Genomic DNA, 25,199 nt, shown 5'->3' with positions numbered 1-25,199 from the left:
GAATTATTATCCCGACATCTTTACACATTAAAGCATTGAACAAGTCTCATTTTCAATCATTGTAATTCACAAGATCTGGGTTGGGCATCTGGCATGGTCTTTTATGATAATTTTTCAATAAATACCGGGATGACTTAGACTTTAAACGTAAGATACTCCAGAGAGAGAGATAAAGGGAGTCTACAGTCCATCAAAGCATATGAAGAGGGCAGCAGGATGCCCTAACTACCACAGCCGGAGGAACCTTCAAGATTTAGGCCGACCACCCCTCCCCCCAGCCTAGGTAAACTGGAGAGAGAAGAAAGTTCTTAAATTGGCAGCCTTGCAACCAATGCTGTAGGCATTCTTCAGAGAGGGTGGCTAGCCTTGGTCAACCGAATGAAGTGACACAATCCCTCTCTCCGGGAACTGGAGGGGAGGAAGACTGTCAGGAACCAGGTATTTCTGGGCCAGGCGGGTCAAAGGACCAGGGCACTGCGCCCCTCAGCTGTCGCTCCTGCAAAGAAAAGCTCTGGGTGCGTATGCGGCTTGTCACCTCCTGGGTGCGCAATGTGAGTCCGAAAATGTCCTCGTGGTAGCGTTGCTGATCCTGCGGGGAGGAAGAGAACTCAATGGATTAGAACCCGAACCGGAGCTGCCAGTAAAGATCTACCCTAGCCCGGCCAGGTCTACCCTTTCGCACCCGCAGCACGCCGATGACGTCACCGGCTTCATCCAGCTCCATGCCGCCCTCTGTTGCCAGAATTCGCTGCACGGTTTGCAGGACGCTAGTTGCCATAGTGACATCGCCGCAGACAAACATATGTCCTTGCTCAAGGCACAGCACACGGTGAACCTCCGCGGCTAGCTCTGTCCTCAGGAGGTCTTGCACGTAGGTCTAGGGACGGGCCTTGCTGTGAGAACGCCCAGGCCAGGGGCGTGCCCGGGTAAGATGGGTTTGGGAGGGGCGGGGCTTGGGAACGGCCTTGTCATGCCATCTCTACTCTACACCCGCCCCTGGTACCTTGGGGCTGCCAGGATCCCTGGAAAAGGCGGTGAGGACTTGTCCAAACACCCCACGTTGCTGGGCGTCCAGTACTTCGTCCCGGTAGAGATGGTCCAGTTGGGAGCATCGGCAGCCAAACACCAAAGTCATGGGGGCAGGCTGTAGCCCTGTGAGCAACATGGAGGTTTGGGAGGGCCCCTTCCTCTGGAACAGTCCTGGTAACCCCACCAGACTTTTGGCTTGGAGCAACCACTATCTTGTCTGTTCAGCCCCTAGGGGCAAAATAGGATGCTTTCCGCCCAGACCCTTGCACACCTTTGATTTATAGAAGGAAACTGCTCTACTGGACTCAATTCTGTACACATGGCCTTGTGTGACATCCCAGGTCTTTTCCTCGCTCCAGTCCTATCGCACACAACCACTTTGATTGACATCTCTGTGCCTGTCAGTTAATACATTGGATCAACCCAGAGGCATTCTGACTTCATAAGGAATCAACATGGATTTGTTTTCTGTTTGAATTCCTGCACTGTCTCTCCCTTTTCTATCCTTAATCCATTTTAAAACCTACTAGATGCTGAGGGACCACCAGGAAGGCTGACAAACAGGACCCAGACCTCGACTCTCCTCCCTTTCCCATTAAATACGTTTCTTTTCACCGTTGGGCCTAGTTTCTTTTATGGTCGTTTCTTCCAAGCCATTAATTTTCTGCTTGGCTTCCTTCTGACTTGCAGGTCACCCTTAGCCCAAGCCTCACCTTTGATCTCAATGTCGTGTAGTCTGTCTTGCCAGAATCCCCGGAAGGGTGCAATGCCAGTCCCTGGACCCACCAGGATGCAGGGCAAGTTAGGATCAGGTGGCAGCCGGAAGGAGGGAGCCCTAGCCAGAGAGAGTCCATTAAGACCCCTTTACATCGTCACCCATGACATATCAACAAAGCTATGGCTGTACAGACAGGAAAGCCCAAGGACCAATGACAAATGAGTCTCTTTTGTTTGTTTGTTTGTTTGATTGATGGATTGATTGTTTTTGTTTTTTTTCCAGACAGAGTTTCTTTGGGTAACTTTAGCTATTCTGGAACTCACTATGTAGACCAGGCTGGCCTTAAACTCAGATCTGTCTGCCTCTGCCTCCAAATGTTGGGTTTAAAGGCGTGCAATATCATCTGATATCACTGCCTGACTGAGTCTCTCTCTCTCTCTCTCTCTCTCTCTCTCTCTCTCTCTCTCTCTCTCTCTCTCTCCCTCCCTCCCTCCCTCCCCCCCCTCTCTCCCTCCCTCCCTCTTTACCACCATGCCTGACAGAAGCCAAGCCTTTTAACATGGGTAGTAGCCAAGGACATAGAGAATTGTGCTGGGGCCACTCTTTCACCAATCAGCAGGGCTACTGTCTAATCTATGTTGTTTCTGGTAGTTGTGGCTTCAGGGTCAGGACCCTACACCAAAGCTTTGAGACCCAAAGCTCAGCTGTAGTTGGGAAGTGACCCAGAGAGGCACCATTCTTGATGTAATAATAGGCTTTCAGTAATTATCAGCCGATACTGTGTTACCCCTGCCACACACACACACACACACACACACACACACACACAATTTCTCACGTGTCCTTGCCGTGTATATAGATAACACTTTCTCACCCCTGTCTGGACACAGACAACCTCTTGTAGTTGCCCTTCCCTACCCAAGAGGGCCCCTCACCCCCTGATGAAGCAGGGCACTGGATCTCCCGCCTTGAGCTGGCTCATCCACGTGGAGCAGACGCCGTAGTGCAGAGGGCCCAGCCCATCTAGGGGTTAGGAGGAGAAGTCATTCAGCATCCTGTCCTAGCCTGGCCAAGATTAGGCTCTTCCTGCTCCCAGCCTCACCCTGGGTTCTGTAAGCCAGCACAGCTATGGTGAGGTGGATCTCTCCTGGGTGGGCGCTGGGTGCTGAACTGACAGAGTAGTACCGGGGCTGGAGCAAGGGCAGCTGGGTGAGGATCAGCGGGGCAGGCAGTGCCACTGAAGGAAATTGCTCCAGCACCTCTAGCAGTGTGGGGCAGCTGAACCACTTCCACTCTTCGTAGCGCCGGGGGTCCTGGGGGCAGATGTGCTGAGCTGAGAGCCCCACAGTCCTCAGAGTGACCTACCCTCCCAGAGTGCCCTCTACCTAGCTGTGTGTCCTTAGCATTCATCCATGCTCAGTTCAGGCCAACACACTCTACTTGAAGACCCTCAGCACCCAGACATGAATCAGGTTGGCCTGGAAACAGGTCTTAAAGTACTGGGCGTGTTGGCTAGGAGAGGCAAGTCCAGAAGACCTGGCATGCGCAGGGGATTTCCTGCCATGCGATGTCGCCCTACTTATCCTCCTCTAGTCCAGCCCCAGGGGCTTCCTGAACTATGGTTCCCACCTGGCTGAGAGCCTCTAGCTCCTGCTGTTCGCTGGACTCTTCTGCCAGGGTGCTGAGCAGTCGAAGGAGGCGAGGACTAGGCGGGGAAGTGATGTCCAGGAAGTAGGTGAGAGCCTGCCGCAGCGTACATGGGGGTAGCCGAGGGTCCCGTACCCAGCCGGGGGGAGGGCCACCTAGGGGTGGTGCACAGGGAGCTCTGAGGGCAGGGCCCACTGGAGCTGGATGGTCTGAGCTGATGTTGACTCTTGGGGGGCAGGGCTAACCACAAGTTACTGTGTCTTACTGGAAAATCTGTCCTTGAATGGTGGCATGGGATTGTCTGTGCAGCCTTGGTATCTTTGAGGAACCCTGGCTGGGCTAGGTTAATCCGATCTCCTCCACCCTTAACCCCGCCAAGTTATCTTAATTCCAGGCATTGTTTTGGAAAAAGATAAACCAACTGTAGAGAAATTAGACTGTGGGGAGGCGGAGGCTGTGGGAGAAGGTTTTTAGGATGCCTGGTGGGTTCTGGGAAAGGACCATATGCAACAAGGCCATCCTGGCTGAAGTGGCAGCTAGGGCCAGGTAGCGCCCAGGTGGAAAGCAGGGCAGCAGCCCTGTTAGTGCTGAGCAGCATGGCAGTCCTGCACCAGGATGCAGCAGGCTCTTACTCTCCTACCTCAGCCAATGATCCTCACCAGGGCTGCCTTTCTCCAGTTGTTCCACAGCCACAGGTTCTGTGGATGGCGGAGGGTCCTCCACTCGGCTCAGCAGTGCCTCCACTAGGCCAGGACGGTTGGGTGGGCACACACCTATGTGGTCCCCTGGCTGGTACTGCAGTCCCTCCTGGCCTCCGGTGTCCAGACGCACCAGGATCGTGGCTCGGCTAGGGGTGTGGAAGGAGGCAGTTATTGAGGTCAGAGGCCAGCAAGGAGGAACGAGGAACGGGGGAGAAGGAAGGGGCTATATTCTGAATGAAGAGGCATCCTAACAGGGAGGAGGGTGGGGGGAGCCATGTTCCTTACGTGGATTTGCTGCTCTGTAGGTTTTCCACAGAGAGGATTGTAGCCTGGAACATCTTCCGCCTGTGCACGTGAGTCAGCCCTGGGAAGCCGATGGTAAAGGGGCTCGAGCAACTGAGTGGGTCCTGGCCTGTGAGGAGAATCCTAGGACCCCCACTCAGCAAGGTTAGATTGAGGTCAGGTTGAGGTCAGGGTTGTACCTGGTAGTAATTGCAGGCTCTCAGCCTGGGTACTCAGCCGGTACCTCTGGCGCTTCCAGCTGCGTTTGGGGCTGAAGATATCTCGGGCAGCAGCTTTGGCATCTTCTCCCACACAGAAGGTTTCACAGGCAGCCTGAGGGATGAGTAGGTGATGGTCTAAGGCTGCTTGCCAACCATCAGGCAGCCTCAGTGAGAAGTGGGGGAGGGGCGTTTCAAGGGCTTAACCTTCCAGCTTCCAACAATCTCTTTCCATTGCAAGCAGGGCAGCCTGATCCCTAGCTGTGGGGATGGCACCCGAACTGGCAAGATGGAGGATGAAGTTGTAAAGATCCGGGGCTGAGGCTGCTGTTGATGATGGCTCCTTATTTTCTAGCTCATTTGGCTGCTATCATAGGGGCCTTGACTTGCCATACCTGTCTGAGTACTGACCCCATCCATCCCTGGGAGCACAGTTAGACAGTAAAGGCAGCTATGAACTCCGACCTGCATTGGATCTTTCCGTTCTTAACATCTTATGTGTCTCAGTCTTTCATCTTGATCCCTCATGAGGTTCCAGAAAAGATTAAATAAGATACTTTCATTTTTAGAGGCAGGGTCTTTTGTAGACCAGGCTGGCCTCCAACTTGCTATGTGGAAAAGATGGCCTTGAACTTCTAATCCTCCTGCCTCTACCTTCCAAGTGCTGGCCTTACGCAAATGTACCACTACACTTTTAATACCAAGGGTGGAACCCAGGGCTAGTGCATGCTGGGCAACCACCACTTGAGCTACACCCCAGCCCCATTTGAGGTACTTTGTGTAAAGCTCTTAGCACAGTATGCAAAGGGCCAGTGCTATCTTCCTATGAGAGGTGTAGGAAGCCTGCTTTGTCTGCTTTTGGTCAGGGAAAAGCTGACTAGCAGTTTGCTCTCTCAGCCTTGAGATCCAGGGCTCTGTGATGGGCTGGGACCTATTTCCAGGCTGTTACTGTTTCTTTTCTAGGGTGTACAGCCTTTTATCTCTTCCTTCCTTCCTTGGCCCATGATGGGCTGGGTCCTATCTCCAGGCTGTTACTGTTTCTTTTCTAGGGTGTACAGCCTTATATCTCTTCCTTCCTTCCTTGGCCCCTCTCCCTTCCTTCAGATTCCCCACTGCTATGGTCACAGTGAGCCCATCTTCCTGCTTCTCAGATGTTTCCATCCATCTGCATCATCTCACTGAAACTTCATGCTGTGGTCTCACCCGGCTCAGAAACTCCCAGCATCTCCATTTGCCTATATTCTCTGGCTCTGATTTCCTATTTTCATTTCTCAATCTCAACCTTCTCCTTTAAGCAAACCCTCTGGCTCTCCCACCTCTAAAAAAGCCCCCCTGCTTGCCTTGCATCCCGATTGGCTAAAACTGAGTCCCAGATGGACGGACAGACGGATGTGGGGGAATCCCTGCATCAAGTGAGAAGCGTCAACATGACGATTCCCTGAGGAAGTTCCCTGGGATACTTCTGTGTCCAGAACTAGTCCTCTAGGCCAGGCACCTTGGGCTGGTCTCCAGGCTCAGCTTCAGCCCTGACCTCTGATCCTCTGGGTGCCCTCTTTCTTCTTCCTTATTGGCTGCCTTGGGAAGGGGCCCTGATGCCCTGACCTTTTCCCTTTGTGCTCCTGCTCTTAGTACCAGCTTATGACTGTAGGCCCTCCCTCTACTCTTTTCTGTGTTTCTGGCTTTGTGTAGCATTGGTAGGACCTGTTGGTAGGACCTGTTGTCCACTACTTGGGGCTGATTCTGGAAGAGTAGCAAATGAAGGCACAGTTGGAAAGGAACAGGGAATGAATGGCCAGAGAAGCAAATTAGGAAGTCAGTGAGTCTCCAGCCTCAGCATTTCAGTTTTCAACTACAAAAGCCAGGAGGAGGCATCTCAGGTGGGTCGGAGTCAGACCATGGTGCCGACCCAGTCAGATACAGGGCACTGGGGAGCTCACCTGGAAGGCGGCCTGGGCCCAGCCTCGGAAAGCCTCCTCCTGGCCACAGAGCTCATCACCTTGGCCCAGCTGCAGTAGTCGCTCCCCGCCCAGCTCCTCCAGCCTTGTGTCCACCGCTCGAGCAAAGGCACAGAAGTGGGGGTATGCTCGGGAGCCCAGCCCAAACACACAGAACCTGTGGTCCAGGGAGCCGGTGCTGGAGTCCCCATGCCAGCCCAAGTTTACCCAGGTAAAGTTTGTCTCTCCCATTCACCCTCCTTAGTGAGGACCCCCAACCTGAGGGTGCCCAGGGCTCCTGCACTGTCTGTGTTGCTAGACTCCTTCCTCTTGCGCCGCCAAGAGGATACCAGTGGGTCTGAGCAGGAGACACTGTTGAATCGGATTTTGTAGCTCCTGGCAAGAGAGGATAAAGACAGGGTGTCACAAGGAACTGGGAAACTGGCCCTGGCCCAGCCAGGGGATAGTTTTGGGTTTTCTACTCCTGGGGCGAGAAGGAAGGGCTGTGGTGGTAGACGCCTCATGCTCTCTCTGTTTTCCAGCTTGTTGGGAAAGCCTGAAGAGAGGAGGCTAAGGTCCCTGAGACCACTGCTTCAGTGTCTCCAGATGCCCCTTGTCCCCTCTTCCTACTCACTTGTGCTGCTCAGGCCTAGGGGAGCTGTTGTACGGGCCTGACATTTCCATGAGTGCTGCTGCAAAGCTCTGTGCAGGGGAGAGTCAACATGGTGGTTAGTTTTATTTTACACTGTACAGGAACTTAAAACCAGGCTGCCTGGCTCTTATTAGTCTTCAAAAACTCCTGTTTTGAAAATTCAAAAGCTTGCCTTTTGAAAAACCACATTACAGAGGTGTATAAAGTAAAAGAGAAAGCCTAGCTTTATTCTTTCTTGGCACTTAACCGTGTATGTGTGTTTGTGTGTGTATGTGTGTGTTTGTGTGTGTGTGTGTGTGTGTGTGTGTATGTGTACTACTTACTGACAGGTGAAAACTTCCTAGCCCTGTATCCATGAGCACACGCTTCGACTCACAGTGGGGTTACATCCCAACACACCCACTGAACGCTAGAAATGTTAACAGAGTATCAGCACCCTAATCCCTCATATCTAATCTCATCAAGGAGTCTCAGTGCCTCCTTCGTTGTTTCCCCTACAAATGTCTGGCTAACTGGGAACTGCTCAACAACCCAAACACAGGAGCTTGGTTCTGGTTTGGACACAGATCTAAGTTTAAGATTTGCAATACAGTTTCTAATGGACTCATATTGCTTTCCCATGATCACAAAGTAAAAAGTTACAATTGCCGTGCGTGGTGGCGCACGCCTTTAATCCCAGCACTCGAGAGGCAGAGGCAGGCGGATTTCTGAGTTCCAGGCCAGCCTGGTCTACAGAGTGAGTTCCAGGACAGCCAGGGCTACAGAGAAACCCTGTCTCGAAAAACAAAAAACAAAAAATAAAAAACAAACAAACAAAAAGTTACAATTGAAATAAAAACACACACTAAATTGGGGGCTGTTGATACTTAAATAGGTGCATGTAGTTTTTTGTTTTGTTTTGTAACAGAGCCCTGTAATTCTTGCTTGCTTTTTATCAGCGACCTATGTGGACATCCTTCTCTCTTTTTTTGAGCTGTATTTATTTTGTGCATGTGAATGCTATGCCTGCATGTATGTCTGTGCATCACGTGCATGCCTGGTAACCATGGAGGCAAGAAGAGGGGGTCAGATCCCCTGGAGGTGGAGTTATGGATGGTTGTGAGCCTCCACATAGGTGCCAAGGATCAAACTAGAGTCTGCTGCAAGAGCAGTCTCACTGTTAAGACATCTCTCTAGGCCCTCGACCTCATTCTTTAGGTTGGCTGCATCCTAGTCCGATACTTACTGCATGGTGGTGTATGACTTCCCTGTGACAGAAGGGCACTGGGCAGTCTGTGAGTAGCTCTCCAGCATCAGCACACACATGCCACTCATCTTTGTGTGGCTCATTCAGGTGGTGAGGTGGCTGCATGAAGGGCTTTAAAAACTGGGTTGTTATGTCAGGTGTAGTGGGATATGCTTCTAATCCCAGCAGGAAGAACTGTGTGAATTTGAGGCTAGCCTGGTCTACACAGTGACTACACAGTGAGACCCTATCTCAAACAAAACAAAAGGAATGGGTGGTGGCTTCGGAGAGGGCACAGCAGGTAGAGGTGCTTTCAGTTACCCTGAGCTGTGTAAAAGTGGAAAGAGAGAATCGACTCTACCAAGGTCCTCTGACCTTCACATGCACGTCATAGCTAGTGTAACACACACACACACATACACACACACACACATACACACACAGTCAGAACTTGGTGGGGTGGGCAAGCCCTCCTTGAGCGGCAGATGGAAGGCAGCTCATGCTTGTCCATGTGATCCCTAGACATGAGCAGCCCAGCACCATAGCTACTTAGGGAGCAGACAGTGCTTTAGGGCCTGACGGCAGTGTCCTGTCTCCAGAAGGCTGTTTCACGTTTTGGTACTAATGGAAACAAATTAAAAATGACACAAAACACAGCCTCTAAATACAAACTATAGGTCAGCTGGGTGGGATGGCTGTACTCAGTACATGAGAACTTCAGGAATTTTTTTTTGTGTGTGTGTGTGTGTGTGTGTGAGAGAGAGAGAGAGAGAGAGAGAGAGAGAGAGAGAGAGAGAGTGAGAGAGAGAGAGAGAGAGAATTTCTTGTAGCTCAGGCTGGATTCTAATGTGCTATATTGCTAAAAGTATGATTTTGAACTTCTAACCCCCTTGCCTCCAACTTGTGAGTGCCGAGATTACAGATGTACCACCACAGCTGATAAATTCCATGCCAGGGTTCAAAGCCATGGCCTTGAGCATGCTCGCCAAGCACCGACTTTCCTATCCCCCTGAACTCAGTCTGTGAACATCTCAGAGTAACTGTACAGTCATGTAGGTTTCCACACACCAGATGTGTGACCAGCAGCCCCTAGGAAATATGGGCAGCATCCTGAAGTCACCTTTGTATCTTACACTGTTCTCCAGAGTAAGCTAACCCTTGGCTTACAATGGCCTGGTTTTGAACTTCAGACAGAGTGGATTGTATCACATGTATTTTCACGGCCTGCTTTCCCTTCTCATCTGTACTGTGTTGTGTGATTCGTTCACACTGCTGAATCGCATGTGAATTTATCACTGTTTATCCAATTTATTGTTGATTGACACTTGAATTGTTTCCAGTGTGGGTGTTATGAGCAATGTTGCTATAAATATTCTTGTTCATATTTTTGTGTATACTCTGTTTTCTGTTGGATATATTCCTGCATTTCTCCCTTTAAAAAATTGGGGTATAAAACTGAAATGTTCACATCTCAAAAGTATAGTTCAATCTGACCATCTGACAGTTTTTTGTTTTTTGTTTTTGAAAAAAAGTTAAACTTAGCCCGTCCTTATACACTCCTCGGTATTTATCCAAGATAAATGAAAACATAAGCCCACAAAAGCCTGCTACAAGGATATTCTTAACAGTTTTATTCCTAATAACTCCAAACTGGAAGCAGTCCAAGTGTCTATCAACAGAAGAATGAATAAGCAAGCTGAGGCTGTTGACACAGCGAACACCACTGAGCAAGGAGAGAAAGTACTGACTAATGGACAGGGACAAGCCTCGAAAGTGGCTGCGTGGCCGAGGACAGGGTACCTGTGCTTCCACTCATGTGACCTTCTTGAGCAGGCGAAACCCATCTGCTGAGACAGGGACTGACCTGGGAAACTGATGGGCTTTCTAGGCTGCTGAAAGGCTCTGTCTTGTTAGGACTGTGGGTCACACACTCCACTTATGCCCCAAAGCTAAATCATGGTTAAAAATAATCATGGTGCCACTTATGGTGTTTGTCCCTCCCATCTTGTGTTAAGATGACATTTGGAGGCCAGACCTTTGGAGATCATTGGGTTGAGAGGGCTCTGTGTTCATGAGTGGTTTAATCCACCCATGGATTAGTGGATTAATGGAGCTGTATTGGGAAGCCCTGGTATAAAGGCAGCACTCACTGGAGCACTCCTACTGTCTTGCTGCCCTCTACCTGTCATGACGCACAGGGAGGCCCCATCAGGTACTGAGCAGATGTGGAGACAGGTGTTTGGGTTCTTTGGTTTGATTTTAATTTTTTATTGCTTTTATTTTTAACTTAGTTTCTGTGTGTGCGAGTGCGCGTGTGTGTCTAGAGGTCAGAGGACAATTTGCAAGAATTGGCTCTGTCTTTCTATTACCTAGGTCCTGAAGACAGGATCCAAGGGTCTCAGGCCTGGAGGCAAGTGCCTTTTTCTGGGGAGCCATCATATCTCATCTGGCTCAGTTTTTGTTTGTTTGCTGTCTTGTTTTGTTTGTTGAGACAGGGCCTCATTATGTAGATAAGTTAGCCTGAGATCCACCTGCTTGTCTCCCTAGTCGTGGGATTAACGACATTCTTGTTTTGGGCCTCCTGAAGCCAACACTGGCCTTAAACTCACAATACAGCTGTAGATAGCCTTGAACTCGTGATCCTCCTGCCTATGCCTTTCAGGTGCTTGGGTTATACAGGATACACCTGACTCAAGTGGGTTTTGTTGTTGTTGTTGATTTGTTTTTAAAGCAGATGAGAATTAGGCAAGGGGCTTCTGTCAGAATTCAAACTTGCTGTGTACATTTAACTTTGGATTCTAGAGGAGGGACTCAGCACTCATAAGGGACCCGACACCCAAAGCAGGTAGAAATGAGTCAAACACGGGGTACGGAGGTGTACCATGGGAAGAGGATGGGTAGCCATAAGGCATTGGATGGCCTTAGCTTTAGTTTCTTTTAAGACATGTTGAACAAGTGAAGCTATTCAATCGAGGCTAGCATCCAGAGAGTGTGCATGCTTTTTTTTTTTTTTTTTTTCAAAACAAGAAACGGGAAAGTTAAAATACTGAAGTGAGCAGGGAATCCTTATTTTTCTCAGTTGTCAAGACCTGGGAGTACTCTGGTTAGCCAAGAAGTGCCGTCCCCATATCAAAAGAGTTGCACAGATAATGGAGATGGCTGGGGACACAGGAATCAAGGTTCCCAGCAGTTCACATTCCCATCAGGAAGTGGGGCTACTTAGCATATTAACTTTCCATGCTGCTGTGTATATGTGAGTATGTGTGTGTGTGAGTGTGTATGTGAGTGTGTGTGTGAGTGTGTATGTGTGTGTGTTTGCATCCACCTGTCTAGCTGGCCCTGTTTTGAATCTTTTCTCCTGAAAGCCTTACCTCTCCATTCTCCGGGGGATCCCCATTGCCAAATGTGCTGGTCACCACCAACACCAGTGCCTCGTGCTCTAGGGATACCACATCATACTCATCCATGCACAGGACCTGCAGTGAGAAGAGGGGTGTGTTGACACTTGTCTTCCTCCTGCCTCTGTCCTCACTCAGACAAGACAAGGCCTGATCGCACGCTGAATCCTTGTAGACTGTAGCTTTCTTTGTGAACCCTGACTTTTACTTTTTTGAGACAGGGTCTTATGAAGACCAGGTTAGCCTTGAACTTACTATAGAATGAAGGATGACCCTTGATCCTCTTGACTCTGCCGCCCAGGTGTTGGGATTACAGGGATGTGCCACCATGTTGGACTTGAAACGAACCCTTATTTGTACCCCTCTTGTCCCCTAGGCACCTCTGAAGAGGTGGACAGACTCCATTCTTTTTAGCCCGCTGCCTCTCAGGCTTCAGTCCTACCCGGGGATCAAACGCCTTCCGAAAGAGTCTTCCCAGCTGCTGTGCGTAGCTCTGGGCCCGGCCAGTCTCAGAGCCATACAGAATGGTTGCCTTCACACGCTTCGCCATCACCGTGCCCATGAGTGAGGCAGAGATCTTCACTGCACTGCAGGCAAGGGTGGGATTAGGGCATCTAGGTGCACAGAAGCCAGACCTCCCAGGTAGGGGCCTGGACCTCATCGCTGCAGTCTTGTGATACTACTACTGGGCTTGTTCCCCTATAGTATGGGGAAGGGATGCAGTCTCAGGATACCCACTTGGCTACTTCCTTAAAGGTCTTCTTCCTGGTGATGCCTGCCCCCTTTGCTGCACTTCCCTTCCAGGGGTCTGGCTGCAAAAGAGCAATGGAGTGGGGGAGGGGAGGAGCATGGAAGAAAGTTAGCAGCTTCTGTGGGCTGCCCAGACCTGCACTAAGTGGGCAGGAGCCAGATGGGTTGGGTACCTGGTAGCGGAAGGCAGGGGACAGGAAATAGTTGACCATCTCTTGATGGAAGACAGGAGTTAGGCTGCCTGAGATGGGGGGCACAATCCAGGCCCAATCGGCAGGGCAGCCCCCTCTGGCCTTCTGCTCATTTTCCAGGTGCTTCATGAAGGAGGCTGTGGCGGCGTGGTGGTCTACTATGGTCACTTTGGCCAGCTGTGGTGGGGGTAGAAGAGCCTGGTCTCAGAAGTGCTCTATAGATCCTACCTTTATCACTGCGAACCCAGTCTATTCTGTGCCTTGGGTCACTGCAAATGACATATTCTGTGTCCTCTCAAATCTCCAGCAGATTCCATAGTCATGCTCTGAGTCGAATGGGTAAGAGCAGCTCAGACTTGCAGTGTCTGTGTGCCTTGCCACCAGTGCTGGGTGCTGAGATAGAACCTGGGGCTTCACATTTACCACTAAGCCACACTCTCAAGTCCTTTCTTAACCCTTTTAGACTCCATGGAGGTATTCACTAGACACTGGCTTCCTCAAACCACACCTACCCCCCCCCCCCACACACATTATATTATGACACTTCTGTACCCAGCATGTTTTCTACTCAGCATTAGACAGTCCAGATGCCATTGGGTCCCACAGTTATGCCCTGGAACCAGTTACTGAGCAAGGTTTCTGGCAGGAACTTAGGTAGCATACTATAGCACCCAGAACAGTGCCTGTGTATCCAGAGTTGCAGACACAGCATGCGCCATGACACAGGGGCTACAATGTGTATCCACTCTGCTCAGTGTCTGTGTCCCCTAACCCCACCGCTGGGCCTGCGTACCTGGTAACTGTGCAGCACGGCCACATTAATTTCCACCGCTGCCTTGTCTTTCCACAGGGATGAGGTTGTCCTGGTGTCTAGATCCATGCAGACAGCCACATCCTGGGTCAAGTTGAAGAGAAGCAGCAAAAGAGTGGTGAGGAGGGAGTGAGAGGAATACTGGGTTGGGTCAGTGCTTTGTCCAGAAAGGTACTGTGGAACAGAGACAGCAAGTCTCTCCTCAGCCCTGGCTTTTGTTTGTCATCTCTGAAGCAGAGTGTAAACCTTTCCTGAGATAAGGTCTCCGTTAGCCAGGCATGGTGGTTCAAAGCTATAATTCTAGCACTTGGCATGCCAAGGCAGGAAGATTACCATGTTCAGGGCCAGCCTGGCAACACACACACACACACACATTCACACACACATATGTACACACAATATATGTACACACATATATGTACACACACGCGCGCATGCGCACACACACATTCACACACACATATTCATACACACATATGTACACACATATGTACATACACACACGTGTGCACACACAAATTCATACACACATTCATACACACATATGTACACACACATTCACACACATTCATACACACATATGTACACACTCTACACACATTCATACACACATATGTACACACATGTACACACATGTACACACACATGCACACACACATATGTACACACATGTACACACCGCACGCGCACACACACATTCATACACACATTCACACACACATTCATACACACACACATTCATACACACACATTCACACACACATTCATACACACATATGTACACACACATTCACACACACATATGTACACATGCATATGTACACACACGCGCACACACACATCATACACACACATATGTACACACACATTCACACACATATGTACACACATATATGTACACACACACGCACGCACACACATTCACACACACATTCATACACACACACACTCCTTTGAGAATCTGATGAAATCTATCCTTCACGAGCTCCTCACTCCTCCCTCCCCCACCTTTGTGGCTCCAGAGCTCACACACATCCTTGGACCTGCCTTGACGCACACTTTCCCACGGCCAGCACTCTGGGTGGGAGTGGGGGCTGCATACAGCTTCATGTCCCCTTTCCTCAGCATTCCCTCACCTCAAGTATGTTGTAGCGGTGAGGGTCACAGAGGTCCCTCATGCCAATCTCTGAACTCATGTACCAGCCGCTGAAAGGGGCAGCAGGAAACTCCAGGCCCCCGATTTCTAGCAGCATGTTGGACACAGCTGGGAGGGCATACCAGCGCAGGCCAAGGGCAGCAAACCACTCGAGCCTAGGGGTAGGGTTTTGGATTAGCTTCTATGTAGAGTTGCCAGGTGCCCCCCTCACAGTCCCCCCCCCCGGCCTTTCATGCTCACGTGGGGTGCTCCAGAGGCACCTCGAGGACCATCTCTGGGGGCAGAGTGAAGAGTTCTGGGGGCTCATCAGGAGCCTGGAGTAGCAGGGGCAGCACATCAAAGCGGCCATTTCCTGGGGTCCAGCCATGTTGGATAGAGAGCTATGGGAAGCAGGCAGAGGTGGGGTCAAGGGTTGTGACCCCTGACCTCACTAGGAATCCTCCCCATTAGCCATTCCCCACTCTTTACCTCAGGGGCTCCTCAGGGGCTGGGTCTCTATACCCACTGCTCTTGTCATCAAGGCCTGCTTTGAACTCCTGACCTCTCATATCTATGACCATAGGAGTGCACTACCATGCCTGACTTTCATCTCAAGGAAGGCCCCCCTTTCTGCTCACTGACCTCTTTGCCTTCCCACGAAGTGCTCCCTGGCTTCCCTGTCTATCCTTGCAAGCCTTGGTCCCCACTGATGATGACTGCTCTTGGTTGTCAACTTGACACACCGGGGAAGACATCACTAGATTGGCCTGTGGCCATGTCTATGGAAGATTTTATTGATTACTGATTGACGTAGGGGGCCCAGTCCACTGTGGCAGTGCTGCCCCTGAGCTATGTATACTGTAGGTAGCTGAGTAGGCCAGTAACCAGGATCCCTCATGTTCCTCCAGGCTCCTGCCTCCAGGTTTCTGTTGTAAGTTCCTGCCCTGACTTCCTTCAGGAATGGGGGAACCTATGAGTCGATAGAGGAAAGAAACCCTTTCCTCCCCAAATTACTTTTGGTCAGTGTTTTATCACAGCACTAGAAAGCAAAGTAGTATACCACCTCAGTGATCTCCACATTGGCAGGGTCCCCTCGCACGGAGCCATCCTGCTGCCGATAGCCCGCATAGCGTATCAGTTGGCTGTTCCAGATCCGGAAGTCCCCCCGGCCAGGGCAGCGCTGGGGGAACACTGTGATGGCTGAACTGACACGGGGAATGAAACTGGTTAGAGCCGCTTTACTGTTGCCTGGGGTGGGCTTGGACCCAGGGCAGGGTCACTCACCGAAGATTGCCTCTATTTGTTGCGTACTTAATGTGGTTACAGATGTAGGTAAACATTTCCTGTGCAGTCCTGCAGTCCCGAGCATCAAATACCTGGGCCCAAGGAGGACAGTCCAAGGATGTAGGAAAGAGATGAGGTTTTGACTGTCAGCTCTAGAGGGGTGCTGGCATGGGGCTTGCTGGGAAGGAGGCAGGGTCTGGAGGAGCCCACTGTCCATGTGACCAGTGCTTTCAACATTCATGCCCTACTGACCCTCTTCTAACAGCCTTGTAATTGGTACTGAGAGCTCATCCAAGGCTGGTAAGCATCCAGCTCCCTCCAGCCAGAGCAGTGATGGGAAGAGGGAGGGGAGGAGGTGGGTGCACTACACAGCTCTAGGGACCATGCCAGAGGCATTCTGATTTGAGGAGAAGGCTGGGACATCCTATCCCACCTGAGGGAGAAGGTGATTTGTGACAGGATAGGGGGTGGCAGTGGTGGCCAGTGGCCAAGGGAAGGACACAGCGGTGAGTGTACACGTACAGCAGAGGCAGCCAAGGTCATGGGTTCAGTTCCCCTGTAGATCCCTGGCTCCTGTTAGTGCTGAGGCTGTTCCAGTAACCCAGGCTGGTTCTGTAGTGCATACTAGTGTGAAGGAGGTGTGGGACTGGGGCCACGGGGACCTCAGGGGAAGTGGGTATGAGGGGAAGGCATGGCAGGAGACCTTTAGTTAGTATCGCCAGATACCATTTCTCCTCCTCTGTCAGCTGTGCTCACATACTCAGAGAGCCTCAAGGATCTGATTGCTTCAGCCAAGGGCTGTGGGCCTTGATCACTACGCATCAGTCAATAGGCTGAGGATTATCCAGCAGTGCCAAGGAGGGATAATCTGGTCTCCTTAGCAGGTGTCTCTAAAGGCAATGTGGGACAAGGACCCTTCCACTGCCTCACATCCTTCTCTCAGGGAGGCCTCAGGAGCTTCCAGGATCTGTTAAGTCCCCTGGTACCTATCACGCGCCAGCTGGTTATACCTGCAGCTTTCCCCACTGGATCCGGCCCACACAGCGGGGAGCATTGCGCCAGGCCTGCTTGGCCCCAAACACCAGCTCGCTCTCCCGGAGCTGGTAGGTGCCTGTGGCTGCCACCTCAGCCTCCACTTCCTGAAGCCGCTGCTCATGAGCCTGGGAGCCACTCCTGGGGAGAAGCGGGGAGAGGGGGAACGAGCCTTGGTCTCAGGCCAGTGAAACCGGCTGGGGAATGAGGTGTGAGTGGTGATCTGGAGGCTTCTCCACTCAAGTGTCAGGGTGTTGGGGTGTAGGGGGACCCACCTTTTGATGGAGTTATAGTACTGATTGATGAAGTCCCGGGCTTGACCCAATAGCTGCTCAGTGGGTGAAGGGCCCTGGGTGGGCCGGCTCTGTAACTTCCTTGGAAACACCAGGGATCCCAAGCAGCGTCTTGGGGTACAGGGCCCATCCTGAGCCAGAACAGGGGACACAAAGGCCAGGATCGGGTCAGAGTACAGGATGAGTGAGCTGTGGTTAGCAAGGGCAGAGGGAGGCAGGCTCGGGAAAGCAAGGGCTCAGAGCAGGGCTGATAATGGAAATGGGATGAGATCGGGTTGCTTAGGGCTTGGGGCTCAGGGCCAAAGGCTTGCTGAAGTTCTTGCAATGCCCCTTGACCCCTCTGGTCCTTCTTGGCTTTCACTACTCTCTGCAGACAAGGGCCAAATGTGAACAAAGTGGAGTTTCTTGGTTTGGGTTCCGATCTGGGACCAGGCCTAGAAACACAGGCAGGACCTGTCCTTACCTGCTGAGCCTGGGCACTGAGGGTGTCATAGGTGATGCTGCCCACTTCCCAGTTCTTTACTCGAGGAAACCTGGGTCCGTCTGGGGGCCGGGTTAGCGGGGGGCTGTTGTGGGCCAGGAATGCATAGTCATGGGTGAGAAGTTTGTCTCCTTTAGGCCTCCCCACCGCTGTTGAAGGACAGCACTGTACGGCATCAGTAACCCTACAGGGTCATTGCCCACCCTCCTCTTCCTGACACTTTCTGTCAGCTCTCACAACAGCCTGAGGAGGTGGGCAGTACCTTCCGTGCCCCCACTTAAAGGCTTCAAGGCGTGGACAAATGACACACCCGGCAAGGGAGTACAAGAGAGTTGAAGTGTGCTGTGAGCCACTATCTAGTTTCCCAGTGCTCAGCTACCAGGCTTGGAGTGCTGGCCCAGACTGGTCCTCACACCCTGCGCAGAACCTATTTTGTGTCTTTTACATCTGAAGTTCTTTTAGTTTGAATGTGTTTCCTAGCTTTATTAAGTTGGAAGTTTGGATCCTAGAGAAGAGTTGAGAAGCTGCGATTGAGTGGAGAGGTGGTAGATTCCTCCTGCTACGGCAGACTGACTGGGTTCTAGTGGAGTACCTTTGTTATTTAAAAAAAAATAAATAAATAAAAAATAAAAAGTGAGAGCTTGCTCTCTGGCCTCCTTGCTTGGTCTGGGCGCTCACCTCGGAATTCCTTGCCTCACCTGAGATGGTGCATGACGACCCCATCAGAGCAGGTGGTTGTGCCATGCTCATAGCTGTTCCAGTTTCTGGACCAGGAGTGAAATAACCTCTTGGGTGTGTGCTGGGGGGTTGTTGAAACAGGCCTGGCTGGCCTCAAGGTCTGCCTAGCTGAGGATGGCTAGAATCTTCCTGCCTCCACCTCCCAACTGCCAGGATTATAGTCATACTTCACCACAGTGGCTCCTAGGCCCCCATTCTTCATGCTACTCCATCTTAAGGATCAGATCTGGGCAACTGGAAATGGAGTAGTCGCTGCCCTGCCTTAGGGCCGAGCTGAGGGAAGCCCCCTGCAGGGATTCCTCTGCTCTGATTTTGCTCCCACTCCCAGCCCTCTTGACAGCAGCCCTAGTGTGAAGGGAAGCCCTGAAGCCTTATCACTTCCTCCCAGAACCGCCTGCCTGTGCAGGAGGAAGGGAGGGACTTGGGGCCCTGAGCAGCAGCACTGGACCCTCAGGCTTGGCAGGAGCCCCTTGGCCTGAACCCACTGGAATTTTTCATTTTCTTCTCTTCAGGGATGTTTTTGAGGGCTAGGACTGCAGGTCTGTCTGTCTACGGCTCAGGGCAGCAAGGAGGGAATCCTTAAGCAGGAGAGGAACCTAGCAGCTTGGCCTTGGCCCCCGCCCCAAGAGTTTGCATCTCAGGCCCCAGATCTCTGCTGTTCTTTGAAACCCCACACATAGTGTGCTCGTCCCCTGCCCCTGTCTTCTCCAGTTAAGTAGCTATTGCTACTGTTTGTAGAGGCTTCCATTAAACCAGAAACTTATAGCCCCAAGAGGTGAGTGCTGCTGCGTCCACCTTTTATCCACACAGAGGCTCAGGGAGGTTAAGTAACTTGTCTGAGGTTGACCAGTTCTTGACGTGGACCAACACTCAAACTCTGGCCCAGTTCTGTCACAGCCTCTTGTCTCCTCTTACCCAATACCTGATGGCCTCGTTCCCGGCCTCTCCTCAGCCATGCCGTCTCGCTCTGTTCTGTTCACATTAGGCGCTTTTGGCATCAGTAGCCCGGTCCTTCTGGTTCTTCCCAGAGCCAGGCCTCGGTCCTCCATACAACCCCTTTACTCATAGATCTTACCTGCGCATAGCCACGTGCCCCTCACCTGTGGTCTGGTGCTGGTCGGGTTGGAGACGGGGGTGCTGGCGCCTGGCTAGGCTCCGGTGCTGGAGAGGCTGGGCCCTGCTTGCCGCACAGCCCTAAACCCAGCCCGAGCCCTAGGCCACAGGGTGGCCCCGGCTCCTGGCCCACACTCTTCAAGTTGCCCATGCCAGCTGACCTCAACTCTGCCGACTGCTCAGCAGAGTGCTGGCCTTTTCCTTAGGAAGCAGGGAGGGGGGTGGGGGGTGGGAGGGGGCTCTCAGATGCTGGCCTTCGCCCCGCCCCTGTCCCACACACAATGGGACAGGAACAAGGCCGGCAGGGAGGCTCTAAAACCTCGGCTTCATGCCCGCTGACCCAGAGGGTGGGAGGCCGGACGCCTGGGTTCCGCCATGAGGGCTAGAGCTGATAAGTGGGAACCCAGGTGTTCGTTGGAGACCGGGGAATGGTGGGTTGTCTGCTAGAGGGTGGGAAAGATGCTTTGATGGTGCTAGGCTACAGTGGGAGGGCTTTGAGCACTGGATGAGTACCAGAGCAATGGCATATCGTATTCCTGTGACCACAGAGATCTCAAGGTTCACCCTTGCTCCTCTCCTATCTCAGAGTCCTTTGGGAACTTGGGGACACGGGTTCAGCAAGGATGCAGTGACATTTTGTCCTTGTGCCTGGTATTAGGGTATCATCTCAATTTCCTGAACCCACACCCCATGACTCAAATGGGGACACAAAGGAACAGGAAGCTGCCATCCCGGGCCTCCCCCTCCAATCCTGTCAAGTGCCCTGTTTCCCTGGGGCAGCAGGTCAGTGGAGAGACCTAGCCACCAGGGCAGAGGCAGATGGCCCACAGAGGAGAGTTTGGGGGTAGAGGGAGTGGACACTGAGCGTGGACTAGGCAAACTACAATTCCCAGAATGCAGGGAGATCCATACCAGCATGTTCTGGGCACCTTAGGCAGCCATGCATGTTGGAGTTTATAGTTCTGCACTGTCTACAGCTGACAGAAAGCTAGGAGCTAGGTATTCAGGTGTAGAGAATTGGAAACCTTGGGGGTTTGAGACCTCAGAGGCCCCTCAAAAAAGAAACTAAGAGAAAAACAAAACAAAACAAAACACCCCCCCCCCCCCAGAAACTTAGAGACAGGGAGAGGCAGCGACTGGGAGAGGCAGACAGGCAGACAAACAAACATGCAGATTTGTGTTGGCTGGACTCTGGAAAAGCAGGGGAGGGAAAGATTGGGGTGGGCCTGGGTGGGGGGCTGGCAGGAATGGCCGGAAGGAATGGGCCGTGCTGATCTTTGGGGTCACTAAGAAGGTGGGGTCCACTAGTTTGGGGCAGGGTAGGTAGAGGTGAAGGGGCCTCACAAGTAGGGAGCCGCCTATCCTTGGATGTGAGTGCTCTGGGCTCCCTGGGTGACTGGTGGGGGCTGGGAACAGAGGGTCAGCAGGCCGCTCTTACTCACACCAGTTTTCTTTCGGGTGCCTGGCCTTGAGACCCCCTGCCTGTCCCTACTGACTTAAATCTTTGGGAGAGGGAGGCAGGAGATGGAATCTAGCCCCTATTTCTGGATATTTAATCTTTACAGAACCTTGGACGGACCAGTTCCACGTGGTTATCATGTCCAGCTATAACTTTGACTCTTTGACAGCCAAGGACGCTTTCTGTTAATTAAGCTGTGACTGGCCTCAGTGTCAAGATTCTAACCAGTATCATATACTGACGCCTTTGGGGTACCATTGGCCATAGCCTCCATACAGATCTTCCAACCCCTGGGTCTCCCCACCATCTGGTTCTCACCACTGCTAGGTTCTTCTCAAGGTCAGTCTCATACTTTGTCTTTACTTGAAACCTTTAGATAAAGCTATAGAGGGCCAAGGCCAGTCTGACACACTGGCCTGTCCAGTCTCCCAGCTCACTGCTCCCAGGATACGTTGGCTTTCTCAAACAGATTTAGGCTTTTGTGCCTTCAGCCCTCTGTTTATATTATCCCTCATCCTTGCTTTTCCTCTCAGACCAGAGAAAATCTTCACCACTCTTCCTGGGCCAGCCATGGCCTTGAGATGCCATCCCATCTGCCTCTCAGAGAGCTACCTTTTGCTGCAGGGAAAGTGGCTGACATCTAGATGTGTTCTGTGGCATGTGCCTGGTGTTCAGTCCAAGGTCTGTTCCCAGAGGCTTTGGACAGAAGCCTGGGAAGGTCTGTGGATTCATTCTGGATTCCCTGGTATGCAGGCTGAGCTGCTCTGAACTCATGATGTCTGAGGCCTTCTCAGCTGCTCTGACTTTCCTATATGTCAGACTTGTATCTTGTTCTAGATTCTTCCTCTACCTCTGTTGCTTCTTTCCTGGTCTCTCAGGCATTGAAGTAATTCTCTGAAACTTCCAATGCCCTGGTGTCTGCTTCCTAGAAATTCTGACCATTATACAGCCCCAGGGGACTTCTGCCTTCCGTAGCACAACATCTGTTTCCTTGGAATTTTAGGTTTTATTTGTTTGTTTGTTTATATTTCATATGTAAGAGTGTTGGCACATATATGTTTGTGCACCACATATGTGCAATACCTAGACGAAGGCCAGAAGAGGGCCTTGGGTCATCTGGATCTGGTTGTGAGCTATTATGTAGGTGCTGAGAACTGATCCTGGGTTCTCTGTAACAAGCACTTTAAACCACTGAGCCATGTCTCCAGCCCTCAGGTTGTGGACTCTAGGCAGCTTGCTCTGTGTGAGAGTCCCTTCTGTTGCTTGGGATCCCTGCTGGGTTTAGCCAACCCCTGCAGAATAAGTGTTTCCATTTTCAGTTTTGTTGCGAATGTGTGTAGCTGTCAGGCACCCAGGGATGTGTTTTGGAAGCCAAGGCAAGGGTAACATGGCTGGGTGAAGGGACAGGTTTAAGAGGGAGCACTGTTCAGCCACAAGAGTAGATGTGGAGTAGATGGTCTCTGTTTGGGGCAGAACATACCAAGGAAAAGAAAAATGGAGGAAAAGAAAAATACATCCCCAAAAGTCAGAGGCAGAACCTGATTCTCCCCTCCCTAGGATGTGGTTTGTCCCTTTCTTCCTGGCCATCAGAGCTTCTGTGTCTGCCATTTGCCTGCAGCCCTGTGGTACCTAATGCTTTACATCTTAGTGACTGGCTGTTTATATGGGCAACTCTATTGTATTTATTTAATAACTGCACTTTAAAGAGTAATATCTGAAAATTTTGTAGGTTTTAGGGGTGTAGCTCCTTGAAAGGAACCCCCAGATTTAAGTTGTAGGGCCTCAGTTGGATGAGGCTTTCCTGATGAGCTGGATAGGAGCCCAGCTCCTCCATCCCTGCTGGTGGCAGTGATAGCGGGGAGGTTAACCCAGATCTCCATCATCATTGATGCTGGTAGACAGAGTGACTGCTTTTATGGGTGAGTACGGGCCCCTTCCTTGGGTCTCTGGTGCCTCCTGTACTTCTTGCACACACACACCCCCTCCCCCCGACTCCAATCTTGCATTTTAGCTCAGACCAGATCTTTGGCAAGTCTGAGAGGGGAGTGATCCATGTGATCTTGGGGTGTCTATTTCAGGAAAAGAAGGCCTCAGGTCCAGGGTGGAGGGGCTCTAGGGTGTAAGGAGGATGGTGGGTGGTGGGAGCAGAAGGCTCTGGCTACTTCTAGCCCAACCCTAAGTTGTTCAGTGTGAGCTGGAAGTGCCCCACCCTTCCCACTATGAGCAACTTCCTTCCTGCTTGCTGGCAAAGACTGGGTGGGGAGCAGAGGGAAAAGGAGGGAAGGGAGGAGGGTCTGCCAGCCTGGGGGCCTCTCTCTTACTCAGGATGTAACTCACACTGTGTGTGGGGCGGGGTCTGCTCTGCTTCGAGATTTCAAGGTGGGGCTAGGCCTTCAGGAGGACGTTGGGATAAGAGCCAAGGAGATGCAGGTGCTGACTGCAGGCAAGGAAGGGGTTTTTGCTGTTTTGAAAAGGGCTACGTTGTTGGCCTTGGGCGCCCTCTAGCTGCCATTGCGATTCCTAAGATAGCCACACGAGGGAAGCAGAGAGCCAAAGAGAAATGATCTGTGCCAGTAAGACTGGGGTTGGACTTGAAACAGCCAGTGACAGACCAGCCAACTAACTGCCTTGGATCTCTGACTTAATGCTGTGTCCACAATGGCCTTCTGAAGTGACTCACTTGGCCAAAGCTCCTGCTGGTGATTCTATCTGCAGCCCATTCCCAGAGGAAGTGAGTAAGGGTCCCTCTGAGAATAAATCTCTCCCTGACCTCCTTGCACAAATCCTTACAGGGCCTGGCAAGCCACAGCTAGGAGTGTGGAGCATCAGATACCATGACTCCTGTTAGGGAAGGCAGTTTCTACAGCCCAGGGAGCCAGGGAATAGACCTTCAGTCGGAACTGCCCCAGCCTACTGGTAGGCTCCCTAGGGCAGGGCCTGGTGAGTTTCTTGTTCTCACCCAATATGCTCTGGCTCTCAGCCTCATGGGAAAGTCTTGTGGCACAGAGCCTCTTGGAATCCTCTGTACATGTCCTGACAGTAGCCACTAGCTTGGGGGCTCCTGGGGTCCATTTTATAGAGACAATACTTATGTTTAGAAGTGTTCCACTATTGTGGCCCAATCATTGCCTGAAGAACCTGCTCCCTTCCTTTCCTTTTGGGGACAGGGTTTTACTTTGTATCTACAGGTTAGCTACAACACAGGCTGGCCTTGAACTTGAGATTTTTGGGTTTCCCTGGCTGTCCTGGAACCCACTTTGTAGACTAGGCTGGCCTCGAACTCAGAAATCTGCCTGCCTCTGCCTCCCAAGTGCTGGGATTAAAGGCATGTGCCACCACCGCCCGGCTGAACTTGAGATCTTTTTGCCTCCGTTTCTAGAGTGCTATGTACAGGTATGTGCCACCAGTCCCAGCTAAGATCCTACGTTAACAACCAGGATCTCAGAGCAAAAATTTGGTGGTAGTGAAAGACAAAAGTGTATTGTGCACAAAAGTAAGTATATATGTGTGTATGCATATGTGTGTGTATGCTTGTGTGTGTGAGAGAGAGGCTGTAATACACATGCAAGCACATATGTGTGCCCATGACCGGTGAGTATATCCTTGGGCTCTGCAAAACTTATTTGCACCAAAACCCATTGCTGAGTATGTGAATGTGAATTTTTACTATCCACAGGGACCTGAACATGCTCTTCATTCTTGGTACCTGGTGTGAGAATGAGTGTTTGGGGCCAGGCTGAGATCTCCTGAGTGATGACAGGCAGGATCTCTGTCTCAGGTTTTGGGGACCCTGCATGGAATTCTATCACTTGCCAATGCAAGGCTCCAGGATCCACCTAGACCCGGGCTAGACAGCTGTCAGGGACATGTTCAGCTCTGCACTATCTCCCGTACTCTTTCCCCCAGTCCCTCAGGCTGGCCCAGTTTTCTGGTGTGGTTGCTGTGGTGCTGGGTCCCTTGGGAACCAGGATTATAAGTATCAAGTATGCCAAACATGGAAATTCCGTAGCAACCAGCCCTGGAGATCAGCTGGGAGGTGCGGTGCGTCCTAGGCTTCCTGGGTGCCCAGGGGAGGGGCTGAACCTCCTTTCCACACTAAGGAGAGAGG

The 25,199-nt window shown here is 51.5% G+C and overlaps 1 protein-coding gene across 2 annotated transcripts; it reads right to left on the bottom strand.

Moving 5' to 3' along the window:
* Window positions 1-37: 37 nt before the first annotated feature.
* On the bottom strand, window positions 38-19,793 carry Nos3 (nitric oxide synthase 3). 2 transcript variants are annotated; one of them, XM_021161765.3, is made up of 26 exons: window positions 19,620-19,793; window positions 17,764-17,866; window positions 17,283-17,431; window positions 16,986-17,148; window positions 15,976-16,067; window positions 15,755-15,896; window positions 14,953-15,092; window positions 14,693-14,867; window positions 13,539-13,640; window positions 12,728-12,922; window positions 12,543-12,616; window positions 12,247-12,391; window positions 11,778-11,882; window positions 7,164-7,231; window positions 6,809-6,925; window positions 6,533-6,707; window positions 4,578-4,710; window positions 4,381-4,459; window positions 4,054-4,241; window positions 3,377-3,549; window positions 2,850-3,060; window positions 2,683-2,770; window positions 1,743-1,864; window positions 1,004-1,152; window positions 683-877; window positions 38-589 (listed from the first exon to the last, which is right to left on the bottom strand). In XM_021161765.3, the coding sequence occupies exons 1-26, from the start codon at window positions 19,781-19,783 to the stop codon at window positions 428-430; spliced, it is 3,609 nt and encodes a 1,202-aa protein (XP_021017424.1). In that variant the 5' UTR covers window positions 19,784-19,793; the 3' UTR covers window positions 38-427. The 2 variants fall into 2 exon arrangements, with proteins under 2 accessions (XP_021017424.1, XP_085692642.1); XM_085836516.1 differs by lacking the exon at window positions 19,620-19,793 and having other exon boundaries at window positions 15,755-15,891; window positions 17,764-19,606.
* Window positions 19,794-25,199: the final 5,406 nt, after the last annotated feature.

This window comes from Mus caroli, unplaced genomic scaffold (genome assembly GCF_978045245.1).
Source record: "Mus caroli unplaced genomic scaffold, Mus_caroli_1 scaffold_4, whole genome shotgun sequence".
Taxonomy (NCBI): Eukaryota; Metazoa; Chordata; class Mammalia; order Rodentia; family Muridae; genus Mus; species Mus caroli.
The sequence above is the reverse complement of the archived record's forward strand: the minus strand, read 5'-3'. Positions and strand labels throughout refer to the sequence as shown.

Coding starts and splice junctions, on each gene's coding strand:
- Nos3 (XM_021161765.3), bottom strand. CDS start 19,783: ATGGGCAACTTGAAGAGTGTGGGCCAGGAGCCGGGGCCACCCTGTGGC. Junction 17,149..17,282: donor TACTATAACTCCATCAAAAG/GTGGGTCCCCCT, acceptor GCTTCTCCCCAG/GAGTGGCTCCCAGGCTCATG. Junction 15,897..15,975: donor ACAAATAGAGGCAATCTTCG/GTGAGTGACCCT, acceptor TCCCCGTGTCAG/TTCAGCCATCACAGTGTTCC.